A 24,952-nucleotide genomic window follows, 5' to 3' on the forward strand; every position below is an offset into this window, starting at 1 on the left:
TCCCATTGACAATGAATCAGAAAATTCAAGTGCAAAATCTTAAAGACAACTCCGGTAATCTGCCTTACAAATTAGGAAACGCTAAAGTTAAAACTGCTACACATACCTTTCTCCACTACATTCCACTAAAACCTATCCAAGACCAAATAGACTCATTAACTTCATCTTTTCGACAATTAAGAATTGTAATTGAAAACTCCACAGCTCCCAATAGACTTGCACTTTTTACAATGTACAAACACTTACATCTTGAAATTGATAACTTAAATAAAAAAAATGTTCTCAATTTTCTCTAACAAATTATACAAAAGAGCTTTAATCAATCATCTAGGATCTCTCGTAAAATTCATATCAGAAAACCTAGACGAACAAGATGCAATAGAAGTTAACAACAGTATTTCTCAAATAGAAAATAGCCAAAATAAAATTATAAGAAAACTCAATAATCATATTTCATTAAATCAAAAGTCTATAAATGTTTTAAATGCTACATTATCAACATTGAACAGAAACCAAATATCAATTTTCAATAAAATAAGAGAAACACAAACAATATTAAATGAATCTAGAAGTAATGTTACTCAATATTTAGAAATAAGAGATATTATAGATCAGCTAAAATTTAATTTGGACCTAATATTAAGATTTTTAACAGATGTCGAAAACTCAATAGGCTTTTCTTTATTAAACGCCGTACAACCTAGCTTAATTTCTCTAAATAATTTCAGAGAAATTATAACAGATTTACACAGATTCCACAATAAATATCAAATATTTTCAGCGGAACTAAGTTGATTTTCTATATAGACTTTCCTCTGGTCCACCCAGACTACTTTGATCATCATCATCTCTATTCCGTTCCAAATATAAATCAGACTATTATTATTCCCCAATCACCCTTCTTTATAATGAGCAACAATTTGTACCAATACCAAGAAGAAGAATGTCTGCAATCAATATTTCTATGTGAAGAGAATAGAGTCCAGCCAACGAAGAAAACAGACTATGCGACATCTCTACTCTCATTCAGTAGCATAAATAATTGCAAGCAAGTGCCTGTCCAGATGAATTTCCAACTCATAGAAGAACTAAGTAATAGCCATTACATCGCTGCCAAATTAAAACCTCATCTGTATCATATTCGAACGAAAAGAGTACAATTACAGGACACGCCCTAACATTAGAAGAGATTACCGAAATCTCTTTCCCAATTATGAAGGTACAAAAATTGAAAATAGAGAAGATTCATCTGGATAAACTTCATCAAGTACTCCTTCAAGAAAAGTAAGAAAAGCCACTAGAAGAAATTAGAATCCACCAGAACATCTCCATATATGGCTTTAGTAGTATCACGATAATAATCTTAATCTTTTGCAGTATCTACATATTTAGGAAAAAAATACTTGATACTGAGTTTGTGTAGAAGAAAAGAAACCTCGAAGAGCCCCGACATGACTCAAGTTGCTCCACCGCCATTACGCCCTTGAGTTCCATTTGAGGAGGGAGGAGTTATAGAATGAAATTTACCTATAATTAATCAGCAATATCAATGTTTTATTTATACGAGGTCGTTGGTCTGCTGTGTCAGCAATACGACATTTCCTTATTATTAAATATAACAAATTTGACTTTATTTATACGAGGTCGCTAGTCTGCTGTATCAGCAATACGATATTTCTTTAATGTTAACTTTAATTAAATTAAGCAGAATGACTTTAGACTTCATGGTAATAACATAAAAATCTGTGTAAAATAAATTAAATAAAATTTTTAGAAAATATATTATGTGATTTCAAAAATATAAGTCGTTGGTGTATGTACCTGTTTGAAATGTATTACGTGTAGAAACGGATATTTGCGTTGGATTCGGTAAATTTTAGTATTTGATTAGGTTTAAAAATGTTGACATTTCTTGACTGAAAGTTTAAAAGCTGGTTGGAAAATTTTGGTTTTAGGGGTCGTGGTTAAATATTTACGGGACTCATCGGTAAAGGCTGTTGGACTTGAAAGGAATAATCATTTGGAAAATTATTATTATTTGGAGTTTGTACATTTTCACCTTGATTGTAGAAGGTATTTCTACTATTTATATTGTTTCGATTAGTAAAATTATTCCTATTGTTGTAGTTATTCTTTGGTGCTTGTTTATTTACATTTTTATTCTGAAAGTTTGGAAATTATTGAATATTATCTTCTCCAAAACATATTGTAAGGTTTGGTTTAGACACTCAGACTTATACTCATACAATTTATTAAGATGTGTTTTTTCATGTAAGTCAATAATGTTGAGATCGTTAGTTATTTTCTTGTCTCATTATAACAAGATCGTGATTTTAGCAGGCCTCGTATCTTTGAACAGCAAAATCTCTAGAAAGTTCAAACAAGTGACGTTTTGGACATTTACAATTATTTTAGCATTACCACGAAGTTTGGAAATTAAGGAATTGATGAAATATCAATTTTAAAAATGATTTAGTTGCTCTCTATTATGAAAATTGTTAATAAGTGATTCGAAAACGAAAATATTTGAATTTGATATTTCTGTTTTTTTTTAATCTTTTATTCAATCTAGAACAGCTTTCTTTCTCTGGTCTCTGGTCTCTGGTCTCTGCTCTCTGGTCTAGGAAGATCGATTATTTACAAAATCGCTGAATGAATCGAAAGACATATAATGACAAAGTGAAATCGAAATTACTTACAAAAATATTACGAATTTGAGCATTTCCTTATCCAAACTATAATGGCCAATTCTTGGATGTGCACTCCTTGCAAGTTTAAGCAATGTTTTTCTCAAATTTCGACGGTTTCCAATCAATCGTTGAAATTAAATTGATACGTTCGATACGCGAAAATTCACAACTTCACACAAATATATGAGAATTGATGTGATTCGACTTCAAATGGCGAAAATAGACTTCGAAAATTCGAAAATCACAAAGTGACAATCGACCTCAATCGGCTTCAATGCATACAGGGTGATTCATTAAGAATGTCCAGTCTCTGAACTGTCGATTCTAGACCTCAAAATATGATGATTCTGCTCAACATGCCTCATGTAAATATTGCTAGTTTCCGAGATAATTTAAATTTTGATTCTCGCAATAATTTATGCGTAATTTAGGCATAACGATTATTGCGCAAATCAAAAGTTAAATCTAAACTTTGAACACCCCGTATATTGAATAAGGCATGTTGAGCAGAATCATATATATATATATATATATATATATATATATATATATATAAAATAATGCTTCCAAATGTTCTTGTTTTTAGGTCACTTCTGTTTTAAAATTAGTTTTTTTAAATAATTTTTGTGACGTTTCGACTTTTTTCAAGTTTGTATCAAAATATGATATTGACATATAAATCACCTACATCATGAACATCAGAACAAGAATAAGATCAAAATAGAAATTCGTTCTAATAAGAAAAATTAATTTTTTCTCAGTCCTTACATCTCAATATGTAATAGTCTTAATCAATCAAATTATTTGTAGTTTCATTAAAATTCACAAAATACAGGTTGAAAAAAATATGAGGGGCACGTTTGCCACAAATTTCTTTTATTCCCTCAAGTTTGTACAGAGTCTGATAATGTTTTTAGTCATCGTAATAAATTTAATAGCTGATCATTTTGAAAAAATGAATTTCTTTGAAAAGAGTGGAAGTTATGGGATGGTTACATGATGATAGGTGAAAGTTGAAAGAATAAAATACCGCAAACTATCTAAAAAGGTTATGGATTGACGGTTTCGTTTTAAGTATGTAATGAAATAGTTAGCTTTGGAAACTCCCATTTCGCGTTTGACTTTCGTTCGAACTAATAATTATTTCACCTTCATAATATAGCATGCATGCAAAGTACACTGGAAGACATCCAGTGGAAATTTTTTCAACCTGTGACAAGTTTTGGGCGAAACTTCTGGAAAATAGACAAATATCCTTTGTCCTCTGAACAACATTTATTATTACTTCTTGATAGTTTTAAATTTGAGCAGGATTGATTCTAGTTTTACATTTTCATTTTGCAACGTTTTTATTTTTTCGTTATTTTCTTCTATTTGCTTAGTAATATCTTCGATGGGATTTCCTTTTACTTGTATTTTTGTGTTGGTATTTGGAGCGGACATAGCATTAAGTCTCATTGCAAATAGTTTTTCTATAATCTTTACCTATAAAAAGATGAATAGAGGAATTAGGTTTAAATATCAAAGCTTATCTATAAAAAAAACACGTTATATATTAACTCTTATGTCGAAACCTGTTATTACAACGTTGTCAGAAAGCTGGGGTACCTAGGTACCTACAGAGGTTATTCATTCAATATACGAATATTCATACTTGAAGACTTTCACATTATACATGTTTCTATAGATATATTGAACTCAGGAAAGAAGATAGGTACAGGAATAGTCAAAATTTTTTTGTGTCATTTATAATGGTCAGTTCCATACCAAACTTGACCTGGAGTAAACGTTTGAATATGTTGTGTGCATTTTCTGTCTGAAATAGATTGTTTGTGTCAAAATTGATATAAATAATAAACAATTCATATATAAAGGCTAGCAATTGTTTTCATTTCATAAATTTATGAAAGTTCAATTTATAAATGCTCAATTTATAATTAAAAAATCAATTACGGATTGACAGTGAAAAATGATATTTGGATGAGTTTGATAGAAGATTCCGTTGTCGATAATTATGTCTCAGATTTTAATGACGAGGAATGCAAAGCATTTATCAATTTTGGATCGTTAAGGATCTAACAAGCACCTCATTTTCGTTAGGTCTGTATCATATAAGGAAGATCAGTGTCACCCTATTCTCTATTTGTTACTCAATTGTCATTAATATTTTCGCAATACATTCATACATTTTGAGGCTATTTGCTATATTTGATTTCATTATGCATCCAACTCTCTCGTTTTCTAAATGTATAACTTCCGCTTTTTCTGCGTCTGTGTAACAGCTGGAGTTTCCGCATATATTTTCTTTTCTATGCGCTTCAGATTTTTTCCCTAAGAAGCCCCTTATATTCCATGTTACTAATTTTTGTCATTCCTCTTTTTGAAGTTATATTTTCTGAATTTTATCAATGACATTTAGCTTTGTCGTGTCGTTCAATCCATTCTTTGTCTTATAAGGTTTTCGTGTTGGATGAACCATCAATTCTATTTTTTGACTGTTCTAAAATGTTTTTGTTTCAACTGATATGTAAGAGCCCGCATTGTCGTGATAAAAAATGATGCGCCATCTGCGACAGATTTTTCCAATGTCTTCACGTCGCTCTAATGGAATGGTGGCGAAATGTCCAGTGATTCTGAATAAAATGTCGACCACTTGCTTGGAAGTGCTTCTTACGCGAAAAAATTTGGTGTCATGTTACAATTTTTGTGGTATACGAAATAAGATGTTGATTTTCATTGGCAACTAATTATTGCTTTCTAACATAATTTGGTGAAAATCTAGAACACTTCCTTGACTTCTAACATATTAAATGTTGCTTATACAATTTTTTAATAACGTAATCAATTTTATTTTTATCTCATTACTTAGGCTAAGATGGCTAATTGCAATTGAGGGTAAGATGACGACATCGTCATCTTAACCGCACCAGTTAACAATACTAATTTGTTTATTAACTTTTCAATTTAGTGATAGGAAAGAACACACGCAAGACAACGAAACAGTCATGGAGCCAGTATGCCAAGAGAGATGCGATGAGAGCCTTTATATACAATGGTAGAAATATTAACTCAGCTTTAAAAGAGTTTGCTATTCCAAAATTATATATTATATACAACTAACATTCATGAATAGTGCTCCCTCAGATTCAATTGGCGTGGCACATGAAACCATTTTATTCAATACGTCAAGCCCTCTAAAGAAAATTCCATTTTATTATTGATGGATAACCATGCTATACATGTAACTCTGGATGCCATAAATTTATGTAGAGAAAACATCACATTACTTGGATTTCCGACGTACACAAGCTATAGAACGCAGCTTATTGATTGAATGGCAATTTGGTATGTAGAATATTTCTACTTAACTTTGAATATTCGTCGTCCTACCCGCAGACAAAAGTCGTACTTATAAATGTTTACTTCATAAAATGAATTATTGATAGATATGACTTTTTAGTCGTACTATCACTTCAATCATTACGTTCGAAATCTTACCCACTCTTACCCTACATAAAAGTTTACATAAAAATCCCAACAATGACCTGTACTTCCTACACTCAAATTCTGAATAAGGAAGAGATAGTTTAATAATTTTGAAAATATAATTTTTATGATCGATTTAGATAATTTATTAAATACATTCTGTGAATTAAACTTGAAAGACAATTCAGATTGCGAAAAAATGGCAACAGCAAACCCTATAACCCTGAACTGGGAATTATTTAAATTAAAATTAGAGAATATAAAACTTTACGATGGAAATATAAATACTTTAAATAAATTCATAAGCAGATGTGAAAAACTAATTGATACTTATGCGATTTATAATGATCATGATATTAATACACATGTGCTAGAATGCATCCAGGAAAAATTAGTCGTAAAAGGTGAAATGATGGTAGGAAATAGGACTGAATTGAACACGTGGCAGAAAATCAAAGAAGCATTGATACAATGTTTCGCAGATAGGCGCGATTTAGACTGCATACTGCAGGAGATAACAAGAACAAGACCGTTTAAAAATGAAAACTTAATAACATTTGGTAACAGGCTACAATTATTGAAAAGCGAAACAATACAAAGAATAAGTAACAATTTTGAATTCAGGTGAGATTGACAAGTCATTGCGAAAAAACAGCCTTGAACACCTTTATAGCAGGATGTTCAGGTACCATACGCAATAATATGTATTTGAAAAATTTCGGTCGAACAAGTATAACAAAAATTCGGATGACTCATTGAATGAAGATTCCGCTGTCAAGAGTTACATGAGGAAAAATATAGATGATTCTAAAAATTAATATGCAAAAAGATCATATTTTGTAAACATGGATCAGCATTTATTTCAATGTAAAAATAGGCTTGTTGTTAAGACTTTTTAATGAATATTAGTCAATTCACTTGTGAAATTAATCAAGTTCATTCGCTTATAAAATTGTGAATTGTGTTTTTTATGCTAAGTTTTTAAAAATGATGTGTCGAATGCTAAATATATAATTGGCGCAGTCAGTAGGATTCGTGCGCTATTTTAATACAGAAGCGCGAATATTTACGTTTTCTTAGAGGAACAGGAACTTCAGATCGCTGTAAGTATCAAGTCTCCTTACTTTTGCAATTTTTCCCTTTTATAGTATAATTCAATTCAATTTAAATAATTTTGTTTATTTAACCGAAGTAACAGAGAAAAAAAATAAACAAAACGAAAATCCATAATCAGTGTTACACAAAGGAAACAATACAAAAAAACAGATATAAGTTAATTAATCATAAGAATAGACCTATGAGGTCAGAAAACGTAGAAAATTTTGTCAATAATTGTTGAGTGTGTTAAATGGATAAATATGATATAAACCCTCCAGTAATTGAATTTTTCTACGCCCATATCTATAAACGTTGAAAATCGCACTGTCAAAATTGCTTGTAAGTGACATTTAACAATAACAAGCACAAATGAGATCTCATAACATACACGTGCGTTTTGAGAAGAAAACTTAAACTTCTTGGTTTAGTTAAATTAAAATCAAATTTTTATTTACGTAAGACTTTATTTGGTATATTTACTTAATTAAAAAACATAAAAGCTTCTAGCATTAACAATATATATTTATGATTGAAAGAGTGATGCCCTTGATACCCTTAAATGTAGGGACCACATTATGCAATTTATTTGAAATTTGAACACGTTTTCTTAAGTAGCATGCTATAAAAATAAATGTCATGTCATTTATATTGTCAATTTCTTGAACAAAATATGATTGAATCCGAACATCTTCTCAACTTCATCTACGAACATGTGTGAAAGTGATGAAATTATGAGAACTCCACCGGAGATTTTAGAAAAAGCTCAAGCTGCCATCTCTTAATAATAAAAATAACGCATCACGAAATTATAAATAACCGTTCATCACCATTGAATAATAATACACAATCGATTTACAATAATTGTTCAGTTGTTATTAACAACTATTATATAAAGTTTAAATATTTGTGATGTTTTTCATTCAATGAAAGAAAATGAATGGGCGTAGAAAAAGTATAGTACATTACACGAGTTGTAAGTCCATTACGCACTCGTGTGCTGCGCGGCTTCGTGCATGAATTTTTTTCATTTCTCGCGTAATGGGTAACTTACAACTCTTGTTACGTATTCATATTTAACTATAATAAATGAATTATCTCGTTCCCATACAGGAAACCCCAGAGTTGACAAACGGGCCTGAGAAGCCTAGCTTCGGCGTACCTGCCCATGCGTGGGCCAGGCTACTTAACTCAGCTTCGGCCATACCAATGATTACCCAAGCTCGGGCCAAGGCTGGGATACCCAGCCTTGGCAATTAATTGGCCACCCAGGCTTGGACCAAGGTTGGTGGACCTGGCCTTGGCCTTACCAATGATTACCCAAGCTTGGGCCAAGGCTAGATATTCCAGCCTATGCCATTTTTTGACAACATAGGCTTGGACCAAGGTTGGGCCAATCCTGGTTAACCCAGCCTTGGCCATTCATTGGTGACCCAAGCTTCGGTTTTTCGGTCACATAAGGCGTGGTTCGAGTATTTTCGCCCGTCGACTGCCATACTTTTTTTCATTATGTGTCTGATCAATCCGATCTCTAGTTTATTCAGTGTTTGTGTTTTTTATTATTTATTACTACTAAAAGTAACTATGTCTGATGCGTATTTTCGAGTTCAAAGATGACGGGCATTGAATAGATAGAGAAAAAAACAATGGTGAACGTGTAAAGCTTAAATAATTTAAGTCTGAACATCAGCTCTGTGAGTGAGGTTAACGATAGTGGTACAGACTTGTGCAATCTGCAAGTGTTTAATATTTTTATTTAACTAATTAACTGATATTTTTATATTGTTAATTACAGTAACAGTAAGATCAAATATAAAAATTTGTTTGTTTATTTTTAAAAACAAAAAAATCATATTGAATAAAAAATAAATAAAGAAATGTGATAAATATAAAGAAGAAGAAGTTATGTAATGAATAAGTCTTGGTATTTAATCTTGGCCCAGTCCTGGCAGTTAAGCTTGGCCCAGTCCTGGCAATTAAGTTTGGCCCAGCCCTGGCATTTAAGCATGGCCCAGTCTTGGTGACCAAGCATAACGACTGTATAACAGCATCCAGTTACTCATGTGAGTCGAATTAAGAGACAGATTTTACTAGACAAAATATTATGGTAGAATCATGTTCTTTTTTTCTGTAAAATAGACGGAGAATAAATCTTGCGTAAAAATGAAAAACCGTATATGTACAAAAACATAGAAAAATTGTTTCTATTTTAATTTTCAAGTCTCCTAGTTAATCTTGAAGCACTACCAAATATATATCCAACCTCTGGGAAATTGATTCTAGTGATAAATTTACTCTAGAGGTCAATTTACGTAAATAAACCCTTTTAAACGGTTTTTCCTTAGTATTCCCTTTCGGTTTGGCTTTAATATTAACGTGGAAAAACAGAAATTTGACATGTACTGCTTTACCATTGACAAAATTGCATTTTTTTTCGTGTTTTGAATAATAGATATAATAGAGAATAGAGATAATAGACAGTTCATCGAAAAGTACAATCTAGAGTCTTTAACAACGGAGAGTACAAAACTCCTCTACAAGAGCAGGATTACTAATAAATTAAAAGAGATAGATTTGAAACCAGAATGGGGAGTAGAAGAGAGCTGGTAAACTACTGCGAAATGCATCAAAGAAGCAGCGGAGGAAGCTATTGGAAAGCGTAAAATTAATGTAAACGCGACAAACCACACCAAACCATGGTTTTATCAAGAGGTGAAAGAACTCTCTGATTCAAAAAGGAAATGTTACTTAACATACAAAAGCGCACCGTCGGAAGAAACCCACGCAGAATATGTCCAAGTAACAAACAGAGTAAATGCAAGAATAAGATCAATCAAAAGAGCACATTGGGCTAATTTTACTAGCGACATGGACCATTACCTGTATGGCGCCCAAAGGAAAGTGTGGAAAATGCTTCGGAATAGAAAAAAACGAGTTAACGAGTTCGTGCAAACCAAAGGAGTAGCAACAGAGACATGGCAACAGCATTATAAATAGCTTTACGATGCTGAGGAAATGCGGAATATAAACGAATACAAAACAGATATAAGTGGTACGGTCGATGATGAAGAGGTGGAAGCAAAACTCAAGAAACTGAAAAACAGAAAATCACTCGGACCGGACGGCATCCCAAACGAGCTTTTAAAATATGTAGGCCCCGAACTTGCAAGGAAACTAGTGCAACTATTTGACAAAATCTTAAACAAAACGGAAACACCAGATGAATGGCATAACAGCATCACCATACCTGTATTCAAGAAAGGACTAAAAACCTGCCCAGACAACTATAGCGGAATAACTCTTTTGAATTCATTGACCTAATAAAGGCGTTTGATAGGGTCCGGTAGGGAGACTTTTTGCATAAATTGATGAAAATAAGGCACCAGCAAACATAACGAAGATAATCCATAACCTAAATAACAATTACGTAACAAAGGTCAAGGTAGGAGATCAATTCACTGAAAATATCCCAACACCAGGAGGAATTAGACAGGGAGACAGTCTAAGTCCCTTCTTGTTTAATCTCCTCATGGATAAAATTAAAAACAATGTAACATGTCTCAACCTCGGATACAGAATGGGCAACAAAAGAGTTGGTATGGTATGCTACGCCGATGATGCAGTAATCATCGCCGAATCAGAAAACGACCTACAGAGACAACTCTTCCAGTTCTTTTTGGTAAGCCGCCAACTCAATATGAACATTTCTATCAGCAAAACCAAATGTATGACAATCGCGAAGGAACCGCTCAGATGTAAGCTGGTGGTGGAGGACAATCCCATAGAACAAGTTATGCAATTCAGATGTCTGGGCATAGACATATCAAGTACCCACGACCCAGTTAAAGACCTAAGAAGCCAGATTAACAAAGCATCCGCACTATCAGGATGCCTACGAGATATAGTCTGGTCCAACCCGTACATGCGCAAAGATAGTAAAATTAGAATCTACAAGACTTGTATCAGATCCATCATGACCTACGGCACGGAAGTCCGCGAGGACCCAACAAGACGAAACAAATGCTGAGGGAAATAAGATTAAAGAAATTGATTGCATTGTAGTTCTAGCATACTCGGTATTCAGTCCGCAACCTACACCGTCAGCTCACTATTTATTCAGATCCATGACGAAATTCTTGTGTGGGAAAATTTGCAACTTAAAGATGAGAATGTATTGCAACAACTTTTTGCTTGATGAAAAGGTAAAGGTAAACTAAACAGTTTACCGTCAGTCTCAAAATAACATAATATTCTTTTGTTACAACTTCGTTACAATTCTAAAGTTTATCAATATCATTTACTTCTGAACGGCTGATTTTTCATAATAATTACTGCGATTCGTGAATGTTTTAATGGTTCATGTTATAAAGTTTGGAAGATTTCGATCTACTTATTTACTTTGGTAATGTATTAGTACATTGAATAAAAATTTACCTGAAATGTTTTAATTTTCTCCGTTATATGTCTAGCATTGTCTTCAATGGTCCCGCATGAAATTTTTATTCTGGTTTCCATTTCATTATGCAGTTTTGAAATTTTTTTGAATGTTTTTATCAAGCTTTCTAAATCTTTATTCATATCGTTTAATTCTTCCACAAAACATTCATGTTGCCGATATAATATAATGAGTTTTTTGTCTAGTTCAGAAATGTCTTCAATACAATGTTTTATATGTGATGTTGTTTTACCGCAATTTTCTTGCAATATAATCTTTTCTTCGTGCAACCGACTGTTCACTTGTCGGTACACGTTTAGAGTAGAGTTCAAGTCGTCATTGAGTGATTTTAAGTTTTCTTTTTCTTTGTAAATTTCTAAATTTTCTGATTGGAGCTCATTAATTTTGTTTTGCGTGATAGTTTGTCGAGTTTCACCTATAATAATGGATGAAAAAAGAACTTATGAAACACATCATGTTATTTCTACGTATTATAAAGCTGTTCAAATAAGGCATACCTTTAAATAATTAGAAAATAATTTGAATAGTTATCAATACAATAAAAACACGGAGTGACATTAACAGACCATAAAATACCAAAAAAAACAATAAATGTAATAATCTACAAATCCTTTTAACAGAATCAAACTCAAGAAAAATATAATTCTTAAAAATTGTTTACATACATACAAACGAGAAAGATGACAATGATGAAAAAATATCTAAGAGCCCCCAACTTCATCATCAAATAGCTCTGTCGAGATTTAATTTCATAAACACACTCCAGCATATTCTCTACGATAGAGATGATTGCCCGCATGAAATTACGATGGGTATTTTCTACGAGTATTGCTGCTTAAGTTGTGACATATGGCAAAACATTTGACATTTTTAATAGTGAACGTACTCTGAACAAGTAGTCAAAAAAGCACTATTTGAGTTGATAACATATATTTAAAACATTCATCTTGGTCAAAAAATGGAATTAAATCGCCATTTTCGTGCTATGATTTTCTTTGACTTGCGACTGCATTAAACTAATATCAGTTTGCCGATCAACTTATAGTGATAAAGCATCATTTCAAACCACCAGGCTTCGCTAGTTTCACGAATTCAATCATGGTCGCACTTCCCTCCAGGATGAATTTCGTAGAGGTCGTCTGTTGTGTCAGTAAACATCAATAATGTACGTAAACTGATATTGCAAACTCATTATGTGGCATATCGTGAGATTGAAGCATAATTGAGCACTAGTTCTACTCGCATACATCCAATATTACATGAACATTTTGGCTGTCGAAAAGATTTTTTCGCGTTGGAAGCATATGATCGCCCACCAGTATTTGTTTCCAAAAGTGTTGGAAGGAATCAAGGAAACGAATCATTCTCCACCACGACAATGCGAGCTTGCACACATCAGATCAAATAAAAACGTTTATGAACAGTCAAAACATTGAATTGATGGGTAATTCGTCGGCCGTAAAATTCCTGTTGGCACTTAATGATTTCTTCAAAACAAATTACGAGATCAACGTTTTCCTACACCCGAGGAAGCGGTTGATGCGTTCAAATCACATGTTTTGAAGGTACCTCAATCGGAATGGAAAAAGACAATAAAGTCATAGCAAATATCCAATTATAAATATAATAACCCTTGTATAATAACGTCCAATCCTTACAAGGTGATAAGAGAAGTCTTAGCTTTATTGAATGTCCAGAGATTGAAATTTTGTATAATCGTAAAAGTGTAACACTAGGTTTTCTTTCAGTTTCTGTCATATGCATATAAGGGGGTACAATTACCAGCCCTCAGCCATATTATCAAATAATTTTATCAAGATCCATTTTTTTTTAAAATATTAAAGGAAATATCAGTTATTGATATAAAAACTTATATAAAATGAAAAGATATGAAGAAAACAATACAAATGTGATTGAAATGATAACGATTCTGTCAACTCCTTAAACATAATTCAACCGAAAAATCTGATGATTACGGTCTGTTGGAAATGCAAGTCCATTTTCTAAATTTGATGTACAAACTTGCTGCCTTCATATTTTTTTATTGCATTTGGGGTAGGAATTTGGGAACATAGACAAAAGTAAAGCAAGGACAGTTGAAAATTTGTTTTTTCCAAGTAGAGTTCGCAATATATTCTTCATTAACAATCCATAATCTCTTAATGATCTTTCTTCCAAGAATTATATATAAAAATATATAAAAATTCGGGGGTGGGTAGATGACGTGAAAATAATAAGACAAAACAATATCTCACTCTCGTTTATGATTATGAGCTCACAAAGTTGCCAAATCAGAACTTATATTTAAGTATCTTTTCTATATTATACGTTAGAACATTATCAATTTAATGGAATAGTGTGTTTAATGGAATAAATAATACTACATCACTATATTAAGGCCAGGGCTGCTTATGCTCAATGGTTAAGAATTCGTAATTTTTACAGGGACCACCAGTACAATCCAAAGATAGCAAAAATGAATTTTCAATCGATTTTCCAAAAAAAGTACTATTTGTTCAACTCTATAAAATTTATGATTCAGGAGATATATAGATTATCAGATCGGTTTTCATGTCAAGGAAACCGTTCGCCATAAAGAGATATTCTGACGAAAATTATCATAAATTGTAGTTTAGTTGGTTAACTATAACTTATAAAATAAAAACAAAAGAAAACTATAATAAATGTTCTAAGTGGGTACATTACATTTCTACACACTTCTGTAATTTACAGAGGATATTTATTTGAACTTGGAAGAGCATTTCAAGCTTCTGCCTTATAGCGTTACAATAAGAAGTTTATTCTGTCGATCATTGCGTTCCTAGTGTTAACCGGTATTGCATATTTTTTAAGGAGGTAAGTATTTTTTGATAATAATTTGAATGGCCAGCGAATTACTGCAAAATAATTTCCCACCCATGTTATGTGATATTCATCTAAACATTCACAGAGACGTGTGGTTATGCACAATGGAGCCCCTCGCCATTTCCTAAATGGTGTGAAAAATCATTTTAATAGGTGGAATGATTGGGGAGTTCCATTTGCATGGCCACCACGTTTTCCTGAATTAAATACAATGGATTCGGTATTTTAGGATATCTAAGTTTGGTACATAGAACACTGGTAAAGACAAGGGAGGAAATGATTGATAGAATAAACTTCTATTGTGACGCTATAAGACAGAAGCTTGGAATACTGTTCCAAATTCAAAGAAATATCCTCCCTAGACTCCGGAAGTGTATAGAAGTGCAATGTGCCAATTTCGAACATTTATTATAGTTTTTTTTGCTTTTATTCGTTACGTAGTAGGCTAACCAACTACATTTTTTTACATTTCAATTTTTTCCTTATGTAAATAACACGATGTTCGACCGTACGCAGTTCAATTAGAAATGTTTGATTGTGTTTTAATATCTCCTGTAAATATTCTCAATGCATAATTACAATTTATGATAATTTTCTTCAGAATATCTCTTTAGAAAAACGGTTTCCTTGGCAAGTACAGCGATCTAGTAATTTGCATATCTCCTAAACCATAAATTTTGTTTATTTATATTTTATCGACTTTTAACGATAAAAAGTACCATATTTTTACAAAATCCATTGAAAAACTTATTTTTGCCAGCTTTAGATTGTACAGGTTATCCTTGTAAAAGTTACATGGACATATGTAATGGTTCATTGAAAATTTATAATGTTCGAACATATGAGTTACAAAATATACTAATATTTGAGTTCTGATTTCGCAGTCTTGGAACACCTTGTATATAGGGAAACTATTGCCGCGTTTTATTTTTACGGATCACGTGAAATAGGTATTACTGAAGGAACGAGTAATGATTGTGGATTCACATTGGTCTTGCTGGAAGAGGCAGATGAATATGGTTTCCAGGTTGATTGTAATCTATGGTTTTTATCTCTTAGTTAAAATAATTTTGAAGTTTTAATAGTTAGATAGTATCAAAAATTAATTTGGTATATACAAAATCTAGATGTCTAGCTCATCAGTGGGATTAAAACGAGCAGTCAGGGTATTAGTGTCCAGAGTCTTTTCAATTATAAGCGTAGTTTGTTCAATTTTCATCATTATTTCAATTTTTCAAGTTTAAATTTTTTGGTAGAAATCCAATTAGCTGGCAGAGTGAGACCTTGTAATAAGTCGACAGACAAATTGAGAAACTAACTCAACTAACTTTTCTTCAAGGTATCGTTCAGGGTAATATTCTCCTGTTCAAGTAAAGTAATTGTGCCGTTTTTATTTAGTATTTGTTTGGTCAACATTTCAACCCTATCCTTCAACTCCCCATTTTCATTTTCGTATTGCATAATTTTTTCCACTAATTGCTTCAAATTTTTTTCAATGGATGCTGTCGTGAGCTGCATACAACCAAATTGGGTTAGGTCTTGTATATTGTTTTTCATTCTCCTAGAAAATAATTATACAATATTATGATATTCCCATGTTAATTAAAATTTTCAAACTATTATTATTATTATTCTAGTTTTATTTTTTATTGTACACAAATACATTGTGTACATATACAATGAAATTTTTATGAGGAATTGGAAATCTGACAACAAAAATGTTGTTTTCTAAAAAATCAACTCAACTTGTAATTCAATGTAAATGACTAAAAATTATAAATTTGAAGCAAGACCCCCTTATATATTACTAATAAAAAGTATAAAACAAGTTTGCACATTTCCTCTTCAGAGGGCCATCCAAGATAACAGGAGAAGAGAAATGCTTTATTGTCAAAGAATTGTTTACAATGTGTAGACAAAAGCTTGTGAGAAATCAAGAAACGCATATAACTAAATACACATAAAATAAAATATAAATATAAAGTATACTCAAAAAAACTATAATGAATAACGATATTACCTTTTAAAATGTGCATATGTACATTCTTTAGTTTTGCCACATTTTTTATCAATATATTTTTCACAATTAATTGTAACAAGAATATTTGTGTATAAAGTAGGGTTGCCAACCGTCCCAGGGCATGTCCTAGTGGCCCTTTGTAGTATCCTGGAGCTCCTGAATAGTTTTTAAGCAGCGTCCTGGATTTTCAAATTTTAAAATTCGGGTGCCTCTTTTCAAATCTTGCATTAGACATACTGAGCTATCATCCAGTCAGATTACTATTTAGTTGCAAATGTATGTTATAGTATCTAATATCTAATAGTTATAGTCTATAACTTACCTAAGTTTCAAAAATTTGTTACAAATTAAAATGTTTGTTTTATATTTTAATAACTATCTTGCAATTTGTATAATTTTATTCAAATATTTTTAACAAAAAGTGTTATTATTTTAATTACTTGAATTTTATTTCACCTGTTTTTACCAGATATTTATTTAACTATTGCAACTCTATCAATGCGTCCTGTTTTTAAATTTGTTTTAAAATTGTCCTGATTTTTCTAGCTTCAAATCCTGTTTTTTTAAATTTGAGGTTGGCAACCCTAGTATAAAGAAACTACATCTAACGAAATAAATACATATTTGTCAGGAATGTTCATATTTTTAATTTTTTTTCGAATTCCCATGTTTTTTTTATATAGTATTTCATTGGTATAAAATGTTTTTACATTTTTTACATTTTTTAGCGAAATAAAAAGTTGTTCTTCCCAAGATCGAATTAGATCATTATTTTGTTTTTGATAAGAATTCTTTAATTTTTTTAAAGTTGTGTTATCGTTTAATAATTTCATAATTTTATTATCTTCTAATTTTATAATAACCGTTTTATTAGATTTATCTGGTCTGAAACTTTTGAGATGTTTGGTTTTGATTGATAAATTATTTGGTTTTAGTCATATTTTGAGGTTTGATATTGTCTTGTTGTTGTTTGTTTTTCAATTTTTTTTAAATTAGTTATAATACCAGATCTTATTTTATTTTAAATTTCATTTAGATGATTAGTCTTGCAATCAATATTACAGAAGATATTTGTCACAGGTAATTCTTTGTTGGTTCTTTGATTTGGTTCAAAATTAGCATACATGGCTTTTTTGGCGGCGGATTGATGTTATTAGAGTTTGGTTGAAAACAAACGAATATTTCGAGGGGTCGCAGTGCAAATAAAGTTGTTTTCGATCTTTGCTCACCTCTGCAGGTCAAACGAAAAGCGACTGAAAAATGAAATTTCACATGTAGGTTCAATAGTTGCGAGATGATTTCCTGTCTAAGGTCGAAACTTTCCATCTCCACCCCTCTTCATTTTATGGTAATTTTTGTTATATTTTCTTATTTTTTGGCCAGAAAAAGATTAACTAGAGGGTTCGAACTTCGCATGCAAGTTGGGGTGATGTTGAAGAATTGTCTTTCTCAAATTCAAAGTTTTCTTCTTCAGTTCTTCTATATATAGCACAAAACGCCCGAAATCATTTTGATCGTTGTAATTGTTGAACTGGACCGCCTCCTATTTAATGAATAATACGAGTATGATCGTTGCTAGGGTGATTTTTTTTACTTCCCATTTTCGAAATTTCTTGTCATTATGACAATTTTTTCTTTGTTGTCAATTGGAATTGAACAAGAGGGTTCGAGACCACCGGGTCTATTGAAATTATGAATTTTCATTCGAGAGGGAGAGAGTTAACTTGTGAAATGAAAAGTTATTGAGGAATAGCAAATTTTCCATATAAAGAAATAAGATTGAAAATTGATATCATTTCCAAGAAATTCATTTTATGAAATGATTTGTTTGTGTATTAGTTAAATTCCTCATTTGACGAAAAATTCGACTGATGGAGCTCTGCTACTCACGGCTTTTTTTCTTTGCATTTTTTAAAAAGTGATTCAGTTATTTCCCGAAATTATTTCTCAAATTTTCGTAAAATATTAATGAGAATTAGTTTACTTAATTTCACTCAATTTTTATGTTTTTCAAGTCATTTTCCAATTTTCTTATTAAGATAGTTGATTCGGTAATAGTTAGTTGTATGATTTGGAAAATAAATTTAGATAAAAAGTCATTTTGATATTCATGCTGCAGGCGACTATTTGTAAATTTTATATGGGGTGATTTTACATTTATGTAGGTATCTGTTTTGCATTCGAGTAAAAATATTCTTTTCTATCTAGCAATTTGGTGGAGCATATTTTCATAATTTTTCAAGTTCTGTTTGGCTCCATTTCCATATGCAAGTTCAATGCTATGAGAGGTAGGCATTATTTCTACCATGCTTTATGAATTTCTTTAATGTTTTATTTCTTAGACCTTTTGATATGTTTGTTTCTCAATTTTTTTTATTCTAATTTAAAATTAGTTTTTTCCTATATTTTTTAAAGACAAGATGAAAATTTGACGTTTCGACCTATTGAGGTCCTTATCAACATATGACTTGACGCTTTGCGTATTCATCATGAATATCAAAATAAAATTAAAATAGAAAACTGTTATAACAAAAAAAAAACATTTCAAAAATATGTAACAGCTACCATTCAAATTATTCGTAGTTTTGTTACAGAGTACAGCTGTAAATTTTACTTAAATTATTTTCTCGTTTTTATAAATATGAACCTTTCTCTTGTCAAGAATTATCGAGTCTTTATAATTGAATTTATGTTATTTGATATGTAGTGTTTCGTTAATACAGTTATATTTTTTTTATGGTATTGACAACCTTTTAATTTATTTTGAGGAGACTGTCTAAGCAAACTTGATATAAATATTCCATACTTTTTTCATTATGTAGATGATTGCATTACCGCCGTACCAAAAAATCAGATTGAAAACATAAATAAAAAATTCAATTCTCATCATGAAAATCTGAAAATCTAATAAAGATTCAAAAATTCTAGGATTGTACACGTGAAAATAATGTAAAAAAACTCATATGTTCTTATCCGATTTTCATATTTGTTTTCAAGTTATGGAGTTATAAAAAATGTTAATCTAACTCTCCACTTATATCTGAATTTTATCATTATCAATGCCATGTTCGAGGGTGAAAGACATTTGATAATTCTGACGTTTTGATGAACTGTTAGTGTACAATGAACAGAAACTGAACTTTTAATTTCGAATTTATGTGATAGTTAGTGTTGCAAAACGCCAGATACTTATTCAAATTTAGAATATGCAAATATCGTGTTTGTTTATGGTTTCTGTAATGGAAATGCTACAACTGCTGCTGAAGAATATCGTCAACGTTTTCCACACCAAAGACATCCTGATAAAAACGTATTTATTAGAGTTTTTAACAAACTGTGCGAGACTGGTAAGCTTTCCAGTGCTACCATATCATCTGAACGCGCTACTCGACAAGGTTTGGTAGAAGTAAAAAATATTCTCGTCAGGTCAAGCAACATTTGGACGAACATTTTCCAGGGCATTATTTTGTTTCCCAGTTACACTATAAGCTTTTTGACAACGTTAGCAATATTGCATAGTAACCGATACATAACCGATGACCATAACTTGATCTCAATTACGCCATACTATAACAATACATAATCATTCTTCTAATATTTCCTAATTATCAAAACAACCTACATAATTATTTAACCTAATATTATACCTTACTCCTACCGCGCGAAAAAAAAAATTACATAATAGTGTGTTTTTTTGAAACATGGAAGTCTGCAAAAAATATCCTGAACTGAACTAACTCTTAACTAATAAAAAATGCTCTATGACATATAAAATGACATGAACTAGACATATTAAACTAATAAAAGTATAATATTAGAGTCAATAACATGTTTTCTTTCTTTCAAGAACATTATTTTACCATAAATGCTAAGGTGCAAAACAAATAATCATTAAAATTAGGTCATAGTTGTTTATTGTTCATTGTTCGGGCCCTAACAATTATATAACTTAATTCTATTTTTATGCACTTCCACTAGTTTATTATCCACTTTTATTACAATATTCGGTGACTTGTCTCCTATCACTTCATATCGTCCTTTATACACAGCTCCATTTTATTTCCCGCACTATTTCTTAACATAATTTTATTACCTACGTTATATACAATCAGGTTATTTTTACGTCATTTTTTTCTTTTCTCTTGCTTTTTGATTCCATCAAATTATTTCTTGCTCATTCCAAGCTTGTTGTAATCTACATTTTAATTCAATAGGATAGTTATCGAAACTATATAGGTACGGGATCACACGTACTTAATATATTACTTGGAAGTTACAAGTTTTCCCGAAAACCAATTCAAAAGGAGTGTACTCGCGACGGTTACAGCTTCTTTATTTTTTAACGCATAACATAAAAATGGGCAGTTATTGTTATCGTCATTGGCTTTTTTATAAGATTAGAATATTTATATGGTTGACAATCGTCACACTTTTTTACAAAACTCATAACATCTTTTTGATTTCCTACCCAATAAAAATATCTTTTGATATTATTTAGCATACGATTTATACCAGCATGCCCTCCGGGCGGTAATATGTGAAAATCGTTTAATATAATTTGTCTAGTTTCTGAATCTAAAATATTTTTAACATTTTTAATAACACTTATATTTAAATTATTATCTTTTGTCAACCCCTGATTTTTCAGAAATTCTCTTATGAACTGTACATATTCATTATTTTTTATTATTATTCCGGAATTTTATATTTCACGCATATAATTTTCAGGTCTCTCAACGATGCACTTAGTGTCAACGCCGATCGAGTTTCCTGATTTATGCAAATATAAACAATACTTACCTCGTTTATATAAATAACATTTTTTTTCTTGTAATCGCATTTTTTAGTGTCACTTATCAATTTAAAGTGAGATTCAGAAATTGGTCGTAATTCTCAAAATTATTTGGGACATTTAATTATTTCAACCACTCCAGGGTGATCAAGTTTTTCGTGAGGAAACGAATTAGATGTTCCTGGCAATTCCGAAATATTATCCTCACTATTTTTAGTTTGAGCTCTAGTAGTTGCATATACAGTTTCTTCTATGGTACTCGCTAAATTTTTTAATTCTTCCCTGGAAATATCAATTCTAGACAGCGTGTCGTCCATGACATTTTCTTTCCCCTTAACATATTTTATAATGAAGTCATGCCAAATAAATAGACTAATGGTCTAAAGTCAGTACAGAGAACAAACTTCCGACCAAACAATACGGTCTGAATTGCTTTACAGCCCAGACTACAGCCAAAAGTTCTTTCTCTATAGTACAATAGTTTTTCTCTGCTTTATTAAGAGAACGACTTGCATACGCTACTGGCTTGTCATAACCGTTTGACAAAACAGCTCCAATCGCAACTCCTGAGGCATCTGTTTTTAAAGTAAATATATTATTGGGTTCAAAAATTGGGTATTGCAGGATAGGGAGGTTAACAAGAGCGTTTTTAAGCGTCTCGAAAGTATGTTGACATTCTAATGTCCAGCTAAACGTAACAGTCTTGTTAGATAAGTAATTTAACGGTGTTGTTATTTCAGCGAAATTTTTTATAAACTTTCGATAATAATTCGTTAATGCAACAAATCTTTTCTAAATCCGATAAAACATCATCGCATGTGGTATAACTAATTTTGAGCCTAATCTTTGCATGCTGGGTCAGACGGGTTTTTAGTACATAATTGATAAGAAATTTTTTTCCGTCGGCATTCAATAAATCGCAATATAACTGAATAGAATCAATAAGCTGTTTTGTTGTGGATTCAGATCCATCTATAACAGGTAGCAGACTAGCCACTGTTTTCAACTCAAAATTAGACATCTTGACCTGTTCCGGACAACTACAATCGATACTTGATTCAGAGTTACTGTCGCTCTGTTTATTAGATTCTAGTTGTTCAGTTCGAAGTAAACTGAGCCTAGTATCTATAGCCTCAAAATTTGTATTTATGGTTTTTACATAATCTTTCGCATCAACAATACATTTCTCCGCATTTGCACTACTATTAAATTTTGATTTTACAGTTTATAATTCACTTCCTAATTCTATCTAACTTACTTACATATCTTCTAGTTTTGTCTACCCTCTGTCTTCGCTCTATCGGGTCTTTTCCTAAGTTCCTATGAAACACTCGTACCTCCTCTAGAATATATCGGAACTCGTTTAACAACGACATGTAGACATATCCTTACTTGTTATCTTAACTCAAGGGGTTGGGAACCAGTAGAATAACCAGCAACACTTCTCAAAGCTTAAACAATCTGGTTTCTACTTCTCGCTATTTCTCTCCGTACCCTTTGATCTAATCCTCTTTTACATCTGTTAAAGTAGAACACTAGTACACACAGGGACACTACACTCATTTGTAGCAGCTGTAGCTGTCGTACCACCTCTGTACTATCACTGTCTCCTCTTTGAATTGATTTTTCCCCATTGTTTGAACTAGCACACATTTTCTACCCTCACATAATAGGCGCGAAATGGCATAGCTACTTTATGCCACTGGCAGGATTGCCATGTAATATGTTAGGGGATTACAGTCTACTTTAGTACAGCATAAAATTTGATTGTATTCTTAGTCCTCCCAGGACTGTAATTCCCTAACTTATTACAAAATATAAATATAATTTATCACATTCATATGAAAAAAAAATCAATTACGAACTATAACTACTTGGTTAATTCACCGTAAATTTGCTAAAGTGGGTATTACCTGACTTGAAGGATATCAGTTTTTGCGGTTTCGAATATATCCAATAAAAATTTCATAGAAATAATCGCTGACGCACAGCTATCGCAATATGTCATAGACGTAACGTATGTTTGAGTACCGCTATTAATTTTTTTCATTTTTATTACTTCTCCTGTAAAAATTATCCTATTCGAATTTATGGCGGTTTTCATTTCTATCTGGAAATAAATGTAGAAGTTTTTCACAAAGATCTTTTAATATTCTGCATGATGAAAAATTCAACTACTTTTATTTCGCTGCCAAAGTAATAGAAAAAATTATGTTTCGTATGTATTCGTTTCTTGTGGAATAGTCGATTGCACTTTTAAGTGGTATGTTTCTAATATAATTTTACATTCGCAGAATTTCCATAATAACGATTTTTAAATGCAGTGCTATTTATTCGTTTTCTGTAAATATCACAAATGTCAAAGATAAATACGTAACTAATTTTAACTCAATTTATGAGTTTGTGCAATATTTATGAGTTAAAAATATTTATGAGTTAAAAATGGATATTACTTTATTTTTATCAAGTCAAAAGTAATTTGGAACTACATTTAGAACAAAAATATTTTTTAAGACTTATAGTATGTATAACAACCAAGCGGCCTGTTACGTTTTTCAAGTATTTCTGTCACTACTGTTTTATATTCAAAAACTTTAATAAAATATACGCATTGGTGTGGTTTTGAACACCTTATGGTTTGAATGGTAGAGAAAGTGTCTTCAGAGTTATATATATGAAAAAATAAAAAACTACTCATATATATATATATATATATATATATATATATATATATATATATAAATTTCTTCAATTTCTTATTTCTTAGACCTTTTGATATATTAATGCATCTAAATGCTCTCGATTTTAGGTCTCTTCTGTTTTAAAATTAGTTTTTTTTGATAGTTTTTGAAAAATAAATTTTGACGTTTCGACTTTTCTCCAAGTCTTTATCAAAATATGATATTGACACTGACAATTTGCTTATTTATATCGATCTATAGATTACCTTCATCATGAATATCAAAATATTATTAGGGTAATCGTTTACATTTAAAACACGTACTGTTCTAGATGCTCATGAACATATCGCATGTCCAAACTCTTCTTTAGCTGTTCGAAGTCGTCAGCTTCTTCAAGAGGCATCATCTGAAGTCCATCTAAAGCGTCTCCTCGCAGTGCAATGGTCAAGATCACTGCAGTTTATTTATCGAACCAATTATTCACTTTAGCGTCTGCCTGAAACTGTCTAACATAATTGGTCCAAGACGTCTTGCCGCTGAACGTTGTGGCCTTGTCTAGTGTAGAACTGCCGATCTTTTCTGTTTAGAGTGGTGCTTATATATCTCTAGGTTTTGTATATTCGAACTTCTTTTCTTCTACTAGGATATCTTATGCTCTAGAATGCACAATCTTTCTTTCCAACTCCTGGGTTTTCTCATCCACAGTTGTCATTTTGTTCTCGATATCCGATTTTAGAGACGACATTTTGTTTTCGACGTCAGCGTCAATGTCGGTTTTCAATGATAAAATTTCGGCAGAAAGGTCGCTCTTCATGGTCGAAACCTTCTCGTTGATATTATCCGTAAGATCGTTCTTCATATCGCCAT

The 24,952-nt window shown here is 31.5% G+C and overlaps 1 protein-coding gene across 3 annotated transcripts in view; it reads right to left on the reverse strand.

Moving 5' to 3' along the window:
- Positions 1 to 3,946: 3,946 nt before the first annotated feature.
- The window catches only part of LOC130893257 (uncharacterized), a 46,961-nt gene continuing 25,955 nt past the window's right edge, over positions 3,947 to 24,952 (reverse strand). For 2 of the 3 annotated variants that reach the window (XM_057799203.1, XM_057799202.1), the window contains exons 3-6: positions 23,318 to 23,514; positions 15,921 to 16,153; positions 11,706 to 12,142; positions 3,947 to 4,175 (exon numbers count right to left, since the gene is read on the reverse strand). In XM_057799203.1, the coding sequence (XP_057655186.1) occupies positions 3,972 to 4,175; positions 11,706 to 12,142; positions 15,921 to 16,153; positions 23,318 to 23,514 (1,071 nt within the window). In that variant the 3' untranslated portion in view covers positions 3,947 to 3,971. Of the gene's footprint in view, positions 4,176 to 7,722; positions 9,400 to 11,705; positions 12,143 to 15,920; positions 16,154 to 23,317; positions 23,515 to 24,952 lie in introns of those variants that run through there. The other variant, XM_057799204.1, reaches the window with a different exon arrangement.

The sequence above is a fragment of the Diorhabda carinulata genome, chromosome 4 (assembly GCF_026250575.1).
Source record: "Diorhabda carinulata isolate Delta chromosome 4, icDioCari1.1, whole genome shotgun sequence".
Taxonomy (NCBI): domain Eukaryota; kingdom Metazoa; phylum Arthropoda; class Insecta; order Coleoptera; family Chrysomelidae; genus Diorhabda; species Diorhabda carinulata.